We start from the raw sequence: 13216 nt of genomic DNA on the forward strand, positions 1-13216 counted from the left end.
CATGTCATATATCACATCTTACATATCATGTCATATATCACATCTTATGTCATACCATATATCATGTCATGTATCACGTCAGATATCATGTCATATATCACATCATTTATGTCATCACATGTTATATCATGCCATATATCACGACATGTATCATGTCATATATGACATCATATATTAAGTTATGTATCACATCAAATATCATGCCATATATCATGTCATATATCATACCTTGTATCACAACATTAACAAGCAATTATCATAGTATTGCAAGCAATCCATAAGTCCCCTACCGGTTAGAACCCCATCAACATTCTGAAAGGCCATTGGCCATTCACTTATGTTTCAATTTTTCTCTATTTTAAGTAAACTTGTTGGAAAAGTTCTTTAAAAGTGATCACAGGAAACAGTTTTTATGAACAGACAGACAGACGGACTGAAGGACACTCTAAAGTTAATATTTGAAACATCCTTGTTACCAAAATATAACATTTTAAAAGCAGAATTCTTAAAGAGGAGATAACTCTTGAATTAAAGATGCAATTTCATAAAAATTTTCAGCTCTTTTTGACTAATCACAAATATTGTTATATTTGCCATGTTTTAAGCCTATTTGTTGCCAAGGCAACTGATATTTTTTCAAAATAGGAAGAACAGATAAGACATGCATAATCTCAACACTGCTATCTACCCATATGTCAAGTTTCATAAAAATATTTCCAGTACTTTTTGAGTTATCACTGGATTCAGTTTATGTGTAAAATTTGCCATATTTTCAGTCTATGTGTTGCCATAGCAACCAGAATTTTTAACATAGGAAGAAAAGAAAAAGACGTGCATAATCTCAAGACTGCCATCTACCCATATGTCAAGTTTCATAAAAATATTTCCAGTACTTTTTGCGTTATCGCGGGATCCAGTTTTGTGGACGGACGGACTGACAGACAGACGGACGGAGGGTAAACCTAAAGTCCGGTAGGGGACTAATAATGTCATCATGTCATATATCACATGTTATATAACGTCGTATATATGATATATCACATGTTTTATCCTGTCATATATCACGACATGTATCATGTCATATATAACATCATATATTAAGTTATATATCACGTCATATATCACATCATACCATATATCATGTCATATATCGCATATTATATCATTTCATGTATTACGTCATTTATCACATCCTTTATAATGTCATCATCATATATTAATGTTATATCATGTCATATACATGATGTGATATATCACATGTTATATCATGTCATATATAACATCATATATCAAGTTATATATCACATCAGATATCATGGCATATATCAAATCACATATATTGTCATATATCACATCATTTATTGCATCATATATCATGTCATACCATATATCATGACATATCACGTCATATGTTGAATCATACATCATGTCATATCACATGTTATAGATCACATCATGTATCATGTCATATACCACACCATATATCATACCATACACCACATATCATTCACATACAATATATTGCATCATATATCATATCACATATAGCCCTAGCCTGGCTAATAAACAAGAGGGCCATGAAATCGCTCACCTGTATATAGATATTTAGATCTTTCATGCCAAATATTTAAGCTCTGCATGGAATTAAGTTCTTTGAACAATTTTTAAAGTTGACTACCAAAGGAAGATTCCTGTGAAGTTTGGATGAAATTGGCTAAGTGGTTTATGAGCAGATGTTGTTACAAGTAAAAGTTTATGGACGCCTGAAGAAAAGCGATCAAAAAAACTCATGTCACTTTGTGACAGGTGAGCTAAAAATGAACTGTCCAAATATTGATTGAAATTGGTATGTATCTGCTGATGTCAGATACACTAGAAGAAATTTTGACATCATTTTTTACAAAACTTCAAAAGGGAACATACAATGTGCAGTCTCGTTAAAATTGAAAGGAAAATAAACACATATTTTGCTTCAACTGTTTTATGAGATGGGAATATGTCTGTTTTATTATTATATGAATTATAATAAGCAGCTAACTATAAATATTGTACAGAACAAGACAGCACAAACATTTATAAGGCATATAATTACATGAACACTAAACCTTAGCAAATGTTGCTCAGAATATTCAAACCATGGATGAAACATTTATTTAGCACACATACTCTAAAAGTTTAAATCTGCACTATTCACAAGTTATGTAGTTTTTTGGCATCTATACATTTCACACTTTGATCTATATCACAATTTCAATCTATAGGGATAATGCTATAGACATTCTCTTGTCCTCCCCAGCCATACGGTCTCGTCCTCTATCAGTAGGAGCCTCTTGTGCTTGCAATGTGTCTATGTCATCAATATCATCAACATCAACAGTTTCATATTTTAAAATAAAGTTGTGTAAAACACAGCAACTCCCTATCACTACAGGTATCTCCTGCTCCAAGTGCATTTCCAGATGCTTCAGCCTTCGAAATTTGCATTTCAGCAGCCCTATAGCCCTTTCAACATCTACCCTTGTTGAGGTATGGCATGCATTGAATTTCTTCTGAACTGTATCTAGATGACCATTATCCCTAAATGGCACCAACATTCCTTTACTGATTGGGTAAGCTGAATCGCCTAGTAGGTGAAATTCATCTGGCAGGTCATCTATTTTGTGTGATACTGGACTGTTTCTGTATACTCGGGCATCATGAACAGACCCTGGCCATCCTGTGTAAACATCCAATAATCTTAAGGTGCTATCACATATTAGTTGCACAACCATGCTTGACTGGCCTTTTCTGTTGATGAAGGCTGCTCTGTGAACCGACCTGGGTGCAGGAACTGAAACATGTGTTCCATCGATGGCTCCTACGACCCCAGGCATACCACTTCGCTGTCTGAAGCCATCTGCTATAGCCTCCATTTCTCTTCTGGTGGATGGAAAACATATATACTCCTCCATCAGCTCAGATATTGAGTGACAAGTAGATATCACTATCAGATGTAAAGAACCTAAAGTAAAAACAAAATTGCCATGCATTATTATTCATCAAATGTTTATTAAATCATATCTCTATTTATAGTCTAACTTTTTCAGTGTATCTGAAAATAATCAACAAAATATGTTATGACCAGAACAAATTTAAAGGGAAAAACCTTAAGCAAAATTATTTGGGTCTTGTTTTTAAATTGTTTATGACTTAATTATTCATATCTTTAAAATTTTGTGACATATTTGACACATTATGGAGTAATGACAGCCAGTCATTAAAGAGACTAAAAAAGCTAGAGAATAAGATACAAAAATGCGAAATTTCTTGAATGACTACATGGAAAGAGTTCATTGTAACTAAGTCACAAATGAATGTTGCACATTTCATGGTAAAATTGTCATGTTATTCAAGTTATTTATAAACAGAGCTTGCATACAAGTCTTAAAAATGTCTGTCTCTTAAACGTTTAAGAACATTATTTATAATAAGAGGATCTATTAATATTTGATTGTTTGTGTCCAAGTGGTTGAGGTTCTTTATCTCAAACCACGTGCCTCTTGTCCCTGTAAGCTTTAGTTGTGCCAATGTCTTAGGGTTCTTCATATGAAAAAGCTATTCAGCCAGCTGAAAGAATGTGGATTGTTCTAATCAGCAGGTAACCATATGTGCCTGACATAAGGGGCACCTAACGTCTTTCTCCATCATAAAGCTGGAAAGTCCCATATGAACTATAACCAAAAAAAACAAATATGTCTGTTACCTTTACTCATTCCAAATCTGTCAGCAACACTTCTATAACTTTCTGGATTGGCTAGGATCCAAAGTGTTGCTAAAAGTTTTTTATCCACTGTAACTGTTCGCTCTTGATTCATTAATGGTGACACTTGCATGCACAACTCCTAAAATAATTGAAGGGTTTATTTAATTTTTAATGTTCAACAGTAGTAAATTTCACAATTTAAGGCTTCCATAAAGATTATATGAGCCGTGTCACGACAAAACCAACATAATGGGTTTGCGACCATCATGGATCCAGACCAGCCTGCGCATCCGCGCAGTCTGATCAGGATCCATGCTGTTCACTTACAAAATCTATAACATATATATATAATCTGGATCCATGCTGGTCGCAAACCCATTATGTTGGTTTTGTCATGACGCGGCTCATATTATTCCTATCTTGATTCAATGAATTAATGCTTATCAAATCTGACTTCTCATATATTGATTAATTTATAGGCCTTAGATAGTGTCATCCTAATATGATCATAGAGACATTCATCAAGTTTAAAGTGAATACCTTCAGTTTCAAAGATTTATGTTGCATGTAAAACTAAAAATAGGAATTGTCTAAGTTTAAAAAATTCATATATATTTTTTATTCTGATTGTTACATTTTCTGGCGCCCACAACTTAATTATCTTGTGCACCTGTAGCATGACTCAGTAACATTTGGTCGCAACATAGTATCTTGTGCGCACAAGATAAATAAAAAGACACACATCACTTCTGTGCCACCGTATGATACAGACTGACCATATTTTTTTTTCGAAATAACCATGTTAAATATATTTCAAGAAAATCGGACATATTGAATTTCCTGGAAGAAGCTATGTGATCATTACAGGCCATAAACTTTCAGTAGATAGCAGAAGCAGTGTTTACATTATCAGCAGCAGAAGATATACTTGGAATAAAAACCATATTAACTGCCCTTGGCTTTCATATCATAATCAATATAAAATTAAATAGTGACCGTGATAATCTAATCTCATATAATTAAAATATGAATGATAAACATGCAAGTAAACCTAGTGTAAAATCAGCTGATGGGTTGATTTTAATTATCATACCTCAAATGTTGTTCTGCTCATACGGAAGTGAGCTTTAAAGTCAATTGCTGAATACAATGGTATAATTTCTTCAACATATCCTTCAATTCTGACAGATTCCTCTTTCTCTTGCACTTCTTCCACAAGTCCTACAAACAGAAATACAAGCTGTTAAACTGAGCCTGCAATTTCGTGAAAATAATATCACAATGCACATGCTTTTTGCATAAAGTTATTAAATACAAATATAACAACATATTTGTTTACCTGATTTTTACGAATCAAAATAAAACTAATTAACACAACATATGACAGTAACTTCTAATAACAACAGCTCCTTCCATAGGCCAAAATAAAAAGCATTCCATTTGTTGCCAACAAAGGCATTTTACCTAGATCTTTACCGCACATGGTCAGACATATACATATTTATTTTTCACTGCATTTAGAAGTCAATAAGACTAAAACTAACTACATCAAAGCTGAGCATCCCATATCTACTTTACACATGTCATTAGCCACTACTTATAAGAATCGCATTTTGGTATAAAGATGCAGACTTTTTTTTGTTTATTACAGGCATTTTCAGTTTTCGGTTCTTGCATACATGAACAAAAAATGGCATGATATAACTAACATTTTTATGCAATCTATTAACATTAGGACAAAATTAATGTTGAGACATTGGTATCAAGTTTGTCCATTCAATAAAGTTAAGGGTTGATAAATTAACACTGCTTTAAAATTGCTGATACCTTCTCATTTCTATGACATACAGTAAACAATGTTAAAGGTAAAGAGTCAGCTTAGCTCTAAGACAACTCGGCACGAGTCAGCTTAGTAAGAGTGAGCTTCACCCACAAGCACATGTAGATGTGTAAACCTACATTTAAAACAGGTGGTCATAATTGTGTGGAAGCAATCAATCATGATCAATATATCTCCTGATTATTTTGTCAACTTCACATATTATAATTTATAATGCCAAAAAAAAATTGAAAATGTACAAAAAAACACAAGTAATGTATTTCAGTTACATATGAATTCAGGGCCCTCAATCTACCAAATCTACAGCCAAACAAAGGCCGCAGTCCCCATCAAAATAGTATTTCTCCATGTTGATGTAAAAATCCCCCCTAGAAAAATGAAATCTAACTAAAAAAAGGAAGAGTTATGCTGGTATTAACAAGTAAAACTGCTGATTTTATTTCATGGCGTTTTTTTTCCAGTGGAATATTGTATGTCTGCACCGTTTTAACTGATATTTGACAAAAAGGAAATGAAACAAAAAATCCCCTGTAGTGTACACTGAAATTTCCCTTGTTGAATGTAGCGACCCACTTCCCCCGAATTGGATTGAGGTACCAGGGGAAAGGTCAAACTGACCAATTATCTAGTTAATAAAATGCCTTGGTGGCTCTTTTTAAATATGGAGGAAAGTAAGGAATTTGAGTCTGTATCAGTTTATTTCAATGTATATGATTACAGTGTACATTTATTTCCACACTTTAATGGATTATATAATAATGGATTATATATAATTTTCTTGATAATCATATAGTGGAAAGATACAAAATCTTTAACAAGTGGTGATATAAAGCATACTTTACTTAAACTGCTGATTCCTTACAAACTCATAATCAAAATGAATCACTGCATGCATATGTTATTTTGATAATAAGAAAAGAAATTAAAATATTCAGCAATTAGCGATTTTGAATAAAATCTAAAACGTCGCGAAAACATATGATTGTTATAAAAATATATCCATACCTTGATAAATCAATCTAATTAACACAAGTAAGCAATACAGAAAATGGTTTACCTGCAACAGTAACTGAAATATCAATTAAACTGTTTTGAATTAGCATAGCTTGATCATAAATGTCATCATTTGTTATTTCATCAAGGAGCAACGCCGTTAGTTCGTCAGTGTCCGCCATCTTGAAAACGTTTGAGGCGGACGAATCGTTCAATAAGTAGTTCGCTGTAGGTCAAGATACGCTGGGCGAACGTTTTCGGTAATGAACGCACGGCAGGTTTTCAACCCCGAAGTTTTGATGTGACAGTAATCAATAGGTCAAAGTACACTGAAGTTAATGAGTAGAAGCTGAAAATTATATTGTAAGCAGATGACCTTGATCTTGCTCCAAGATATCTAAGTGGCAGTCCAAAGCTGCAACACAGCAAGTTTTGTGTCAAAAGGTCAAAGCAAACTCAAGTTATTACGTGAAAACAGAATACATTAACCTTGATCACATACACCTGGGTAGCAATCCAAAGCTGCCTCTTGATAAAAGCTACTCATTCATCAAGTTTGGTGTCAAAAGGCCAAAGCAAATTTCAGTTATTGAGCTGAAACTGATTTTTTGTTTTTAGTAACAGTGATCTTGACCTGGATGACAGACACCTGGGTAGCAATTCCACACTGCCTCCTGATATAAGTTACCTACACATCAAATTAGGCGTCAATAGGCAAAAGCAAACTAAAGTTATTTAGCGGAAAGTGAATTTCTATTTTAAGTAACAGTGCCCTTGACCTTGATCACAGACACCTGGATAGCAATCCCAAGCTGCCTCTTGATATAATCCATACATACACCAAGTTTGGTGTCAATAGGCCAAAGCAAAATCAGGTTATTGAGCGAAAACTGAATTTCTATTTTTGGTAACAGTGACCTTGACATTGATGACCGACACCTTGGTAGCAATCCCAAGCTGCCTCTTGATATAAGCTACTTTCATACAATGTTTGGTGTCAATAGGCCAAAGCAAACTCAATTTATTCAGCGGAAACTGAATTTATTTTATTAGTAACAGTGACCTTGACCTTCATCACGGACACCTGGATAGCAATTCCAAGCTGCATCTTGATATAAAAATAGCATTTCAGTAATTAAAATGATATTCATCCGCGTGATTTGTGATTGTGCATTTTTGACAATTCTATAAGCCAAAGCTACTTTTAAACTTTGAACGCTTTGTAATTTGTTGGATACTTGTAACAAAATAAAAATATTTCTTTCTTTAACATCGCTAATTTTAAGCTGTTTTGAGAACTGCTTGTTGTAAGCTTTGTCGTAAAGCGCTGTGCCAGAGATTGAATGTCAGCATTGTATTTTCTGATCTGTTTATCTGTTGCTTTTTGGCAATGAGTACAGTTATAGTGCATTAGTATTTTATATGAAAGTCAAATACTACATTGCTTACATTTTGCTACTTTTATGACATTTTGCACATTTATCGCTATTTAATTCTGGTAACAAGTATCTTAAAATTCTCTGATACTATTATTTAAACATTAAAATTCATGTTTGCCCTTTCTAAAAAAATTTGTAAGATTTCCCATTAAAAAGCCTCTGGCGAACGGTTGTTACAGAGCTTACAAAAAACTTAAGTTTGTTGGTAAGCATAATACATGTAATGTATTTGTAAAAATCACTATTTATAGTCTGATCTAGAAATCTGATATTTAACCAGAACATTGCAATAAAGTATTAAAAATATAAATTGCATTTTATTTCATCCCCATCATATTTAAAATGGGGCTATATGTCACTTAAGCATCAAACCGCCATCTTGAACTCCACCTCAAATATTTCAATGTTGCAGATCGAAAATAAGTCAGAACTCAGTATTTAATCAGAACTCAGTTGACACCTTCAGAACTTTTGAACCCGAATTGCTATGTAGCATATTAACGCACTTTCGGGTCAATTTCTCGATTTTAACCCCAAAGTGCGTTGGACCCCAAAGTGCGATGCGAAATGTAACGCACTTTGGTGTCGGACCCCAAAGTGCGTTTAACCACAAAGTGCGGTGTTACAACGCGCCTAATGCCGTGCCAGTTCATTCTCGACCATCAACCTCTATATGGTGGTCGGGAGCCAAGAACATTCCCGACTTCACGGAGAGCCCTAAATGAATGTGGCGGAGGCTATAGTTCTCACCGTTAAATTTTTTTTAAATATATATTGGGATTTTAACCTATATCCTAATAAGTATGTACTGCTCAACAAACGTCCATAGGCTCTAAAATATATAAGTATTTCTATAAAGAATAGCAGCTTGTTGATGATAATAATCATTTTATTCAGGCAAAAACTACAAACAATGTTTATGCTTTGAAAACAATTATCTGCAACAGAAATAAATGAATATGTACAGACGTAGAGATGTACGTGTATTAACAAGGCGAATGTGCTCAATAAAACAAACAAGGCATGTGATCGAATTTACAATAATAATATTAACGTTACAAGTCACTAAGACCATACATCATACATCAAACGGTGCAGTTGATCTCTCAAATTAACAATAAACAGTAACGGTATTTTGTGCTTGATTTTGAAGCTACATTCATTTCGTTGTTTATGTACTGTTTAAGCTATGTTTTTTTGTTGAAATGTTTTGTATAAGATACATAATGATAATGCAAATAAATTTCTCGAATATGTATTGGCTCAAACACTTTTTATGCGACGTCGTACATGCTGTAAAGAACCAAAGCACGCACAAATGATTATGTTCTACATTGCAGACTGGTAACTAACTTATTGTGTCTGTAAAATTAAGTATTGCGTTTTCTTCTCTGTGGCATATTTCTAAATTCCAAGATCAATAATTAAAAAAACAAACAGTTACAATTTAAATCGCTTTTGTGACCTTATACTTGAATGACTTTTAAATGTGTAGCATTGGCGTAGACTTTAAGCGTCTAACATTATATTATTCGCATGCGCTTTTCCCGCGCTTCTATTTTTTGAAACAGTCAAAAGTTGCTAGCTTTTCTAAATAACTTAACGTCACTAACAATTAACAGATTTATAAATTCGATATGCAATCTGCTGATGACACACACTGGATAATATAGACTTACTGACATAAATATTTTTATTACCCTTCCAGATTTTTCCACCTTTTTGATTGGATATTGATCCGTCGAAAGAAATTGATATTACCGAGTTAGACGGGTAATATACACACTAAATATACCCGCTGGGTACCCCACGTTGTTAACAGCATGCGTTGCACGATGCGCGTACAGTTCGATTTTACGCTGTGTAAATTCCGATATACAATCTTACTCTGCATGGGAAGGGTAATAAAATTGTTATTTTGGTTTTGGAGTGATATATGTGGATATATTACCTGCCAAGATAAAATATCACCCGAGCCTAACGGCTCGGGTGATATAAAATCTTACCAGGTAATATATCCACATATATCACTCCAAAACCAAAATAACATATAATATCTCCTTCCGTGTATTCCGTCACCATATTGTGAAACTAATATTAAGTAATAGAAAGAGCACCGAAACACGAGGCTATCTGATTTGTACGAGGGGGCGTAGCCCCCGAGTATTAATCAGATTGCCGAGTGTTTTGGTGTTCTTTCTCTTTTGTATCATAGTCAAACATAAAAGCACGTTCCCTGTTGTGACAATATGAAACCCCGACAAAAATGAACCAATGAACGAACATCTGAATATGACATTTCTGTCGCTTTCCCTTCTCTGCCGTCACAATATGTAAACCCCAGCAAAAATGAGCCAATCGATGGGCATGCTTTTGAGTGCGGGTAACTAATACCCGCACTCCAGTTAACGCACTGTGCATGTATATGTATACGATTTAACCCTGACACATTTTCAACAGAAAGGTCTCCAAACTATGATACAAGATCGTAGTTGATGTATTGTATGAGCCACTGCTTTTGTCTGTATACGTTACATTTATGTAGTTTGAATTATAGTTATGTTGTGGTTGGGATATAACGGGTAAGTTACATTAATGATGTTGTTGATAATTTGTACAAAACATATTTAGCTCGTGGTTGATGTGTAAATCGCATTTATGTTATTGTTGATCCATTGTTAGGCTTGTGTGGAGCATCTTGGTAATAAAAAGTTATCTTGAGCATTTCAACGGTATAAAGAGCACAATTTGTGTCATCTCGCTGTTCTTATGGATATAAGCCCAGTGCAAATACTCGATCTCTATTTCTTTGTACATCGGCAATGGGTAATATAGAAACAGCGTTTGTCAGCGTCCTCCATTTGCCCTATTTATGATAATTAAAAACAAAAATGATTATTGAATATGTAAAATATTACATCATGTTAATGTACATGTAGCTAACTTAAACATGTATATAAAAGTTGTCTCTGTATTATCATTAATTTATCACAGATATGTTTTTTTCTACAAATGGATAATTAAATATTCATTAAAAATATTTCCTGTATTATTTTTGCTACGCAGCAATAACACCACCTAAATTCAAGCAAATTTTAAATTTCTTTGGGAAAATTTAAAAAAAAGTGGCGTTTCCATACGATAATGTGTAATTATATTTTGATGATTATTACATAGCAGCATGTGACATACTAAAATTTATACTTTCACCTTAAATTCTGTGAGTACTGTCATTCCATGTTCATACTTCCCCGTATACCGCATATCTGCTCTTTTGGCAATTGACAGTGTGTTTGTTTGCCAAAAAACTTTTTCACATATGGAATCAACATCCTGAGAAATAACAATTAAAATAATTTTATATCACCAAGATAAAACAGAACTATCTCATATTAAAAATGATAAAAATAATTAAAATAAAAATAATTTATCATAAAAATTGAGGTTATTAAAAATAGAATTCCAGTTTCCAATTTTTAGCCTACATCTGTGGCTAATTAAAAGCAAAAGTTGCAGGTATATTTTTTCCAATTGTTTAAGAATATATAATTATTTACTCATTTATCTATTACTTCAATGGAGACCTGCTCAGTTTTTATTTTATCAGTTTATTTTTACAGTTATAACTAAAACTTTTGATGCTAAGAATAGCATAAGTTTGTCATTGAGCCATTATTTACATCTTTCAAGGTCATAGTTCAATATACATGAAGTACGCAAATTTGTTCTTCGAATCTAGAGATGTCGACCTTAGCTGAAAAAATGGAAATTGAATTAGCAGTAATTATAGCCATACTGCACGTGGTATTATTTTTGTTACTTTAATGCAACCCTTGTATTTGATACCAACTTTGGTAATATTTGATTTATACAATGCGCTGAGAAACGCTAATTAACTCGCTAATTGGCATTCAATATAACTCCAGTAAACTAAAATACTATCTTTTTGGAATGAGGTTCAGCATATCAAATAATTTGCTGTTGTTCTTGTCATTGTTTATGTATTCTTACATGATACCAGGTTATTTTGTTTGCATTATTGTTGGATTTTATTTTATTAAATGTCAATTGCAGCCTCATCTATATACACAATAAACACAGTTTATATATATATATAACATACAAAATAAATGCAACACTGCCAATCTATAAGATTTGCAAGAGACTACAAAAATTTGGTCGGAAGCATTAATCCCAACAAAATTACAAGAGAATTGTAGACTCGGTTTGATTGAGTCTGTATATGATACCTGCATTTTTTTATGTCAAATTAAGAAAAAAATGTGTCTTTTAATACCTAGGACTTAAGATACAGTAGCTATATTTTAAGTCCCAAAAAAATACTGAGAGTAGAACACAAACTGGAATGAAAAATTTGGGTTGAATTTCAAAAAGACCGAATTCAGGAATTTTTTTGTTATTTACGTTAACAAAAATATTGAGCATAACGTTTCCTCAAAACTAATATATAATTTTAGTGAGATAGACAAACAATTTCCTTCTACAGTGGCATATAGTTCATGTACCTAGTAGAATTAATGTGTGCTAAAAGGTGTACCTGGTTTATAGGGCAACTGTCAAAATCACTGTTCCTTGAAATAGAAAAATGGTTTCTACGATAACGATTACACTAGATAAGAATGAGTTATTGCAGTCAAATAAAGGGTTTAGCAATCTTATGTGGTAACCCCGGTTTTGGATTGCAATTAAACCCCTTTGGGTTTATAATCACTGATACTTAATTAGTAAAACGATTATCTGACAATAACTAAGGTTAGGTATAAGAAATTATTATCAAATTTAGTATAAATCTATCTTATATGAAGACCCTGGTTGGGATTGTAATTAATTGAAAAAAATCTTTGTACACAGCTGAAACTTTAGAAATTATAGTTTGAGTTGGCTTCCAATATATAATGTTTACTGACATATATAACTTATGCAAGTGCTAGCATCGTGCTTCAGTAGTATTGAGCTTTCTGAAAAGTGTTAAACAAGTAATATTTTTTACTCATACGGGCCCTGCATTACGATTTAACGAAGTAGGCTAGCAAAAGTGGTACGAGAATATTTGAGTAAATTATACACGTGTCATAGGTCTTGTTGTTACACAATGGACGCAACATTATTATATGCTTTCAAAAACCTATAAAAAGGGACCACCTAATAACAGTAACAATTTTGCTGCTTCTGTTGGTGATC

General features: G+C 33.1%; 2 protein-coding genes across 2 annotated transcripts in view; both read right to left on the minus strand.

The window, feature by feature from the left end:
* Positions 1-1527: 1527 nt before the first annotated feature.
* Positions 1528-6851, minus strand: LOC132720673 (putative nuclease HARBI1). The gene is made up of 4 exons (XM_060704851.1): positions 6640-6851; positions 4836-4963; positions 3743-3881; positions 1528-3001 (listed from the first exon to the last, which is right to left on the minus strand). The coding sequence occupies exons 1-4, from the start codon at positions 6755-6757 to the stop codon at positions 2256-2258; spliced, it is 1131 nt and encodes a 376-aa protein (XP_060560834.1). The 5' UTR covers positions 6758-6851; the 3' UTR covers positions 1528-2255.
* Positions 6852-8790: 1939 nt separating this feature from the next.
* The window catches only part of LOC132720671 (uncharacterized), a 58761-nt gene continuing 54335 nt past the window's right edge, over positions 8791-13216 (minus strand). The window contains exons 5-6 of the mRNA XM_060704849.1: positions 11225-11347; positions 8791-10880 (exon numbers count right to left, since the gene is read on the minus strand). Of these exons, the coding sequence (XP_060560832.1) occupies positions 10782-10880; positions 11225-11347 (222 nt within the window). The 3' untranslated portion in view covers positions 8791-10781. The remainder of the gene's footprint in view (positions 10881-11224; positions 11348-13216) is intronic.

Source organism: Ruditapes philippinarum, unplaced genomic scaffold (assembly GCF_026571515.1).
Source record: "Ruditapes philippinarum isolate M1 unplaced genomic scaffold, ASM2657151v2 ctg3596_1_1_1_1, whole genome shotgun sequence".
Classification (NCBI taxonomy): domain Eukaryota; kingdom Metazoa; phylum Mollusca; class Bivalvia; order Venerida; family Veneridae; genus Ruditapes; species Ruditapes philippinarum.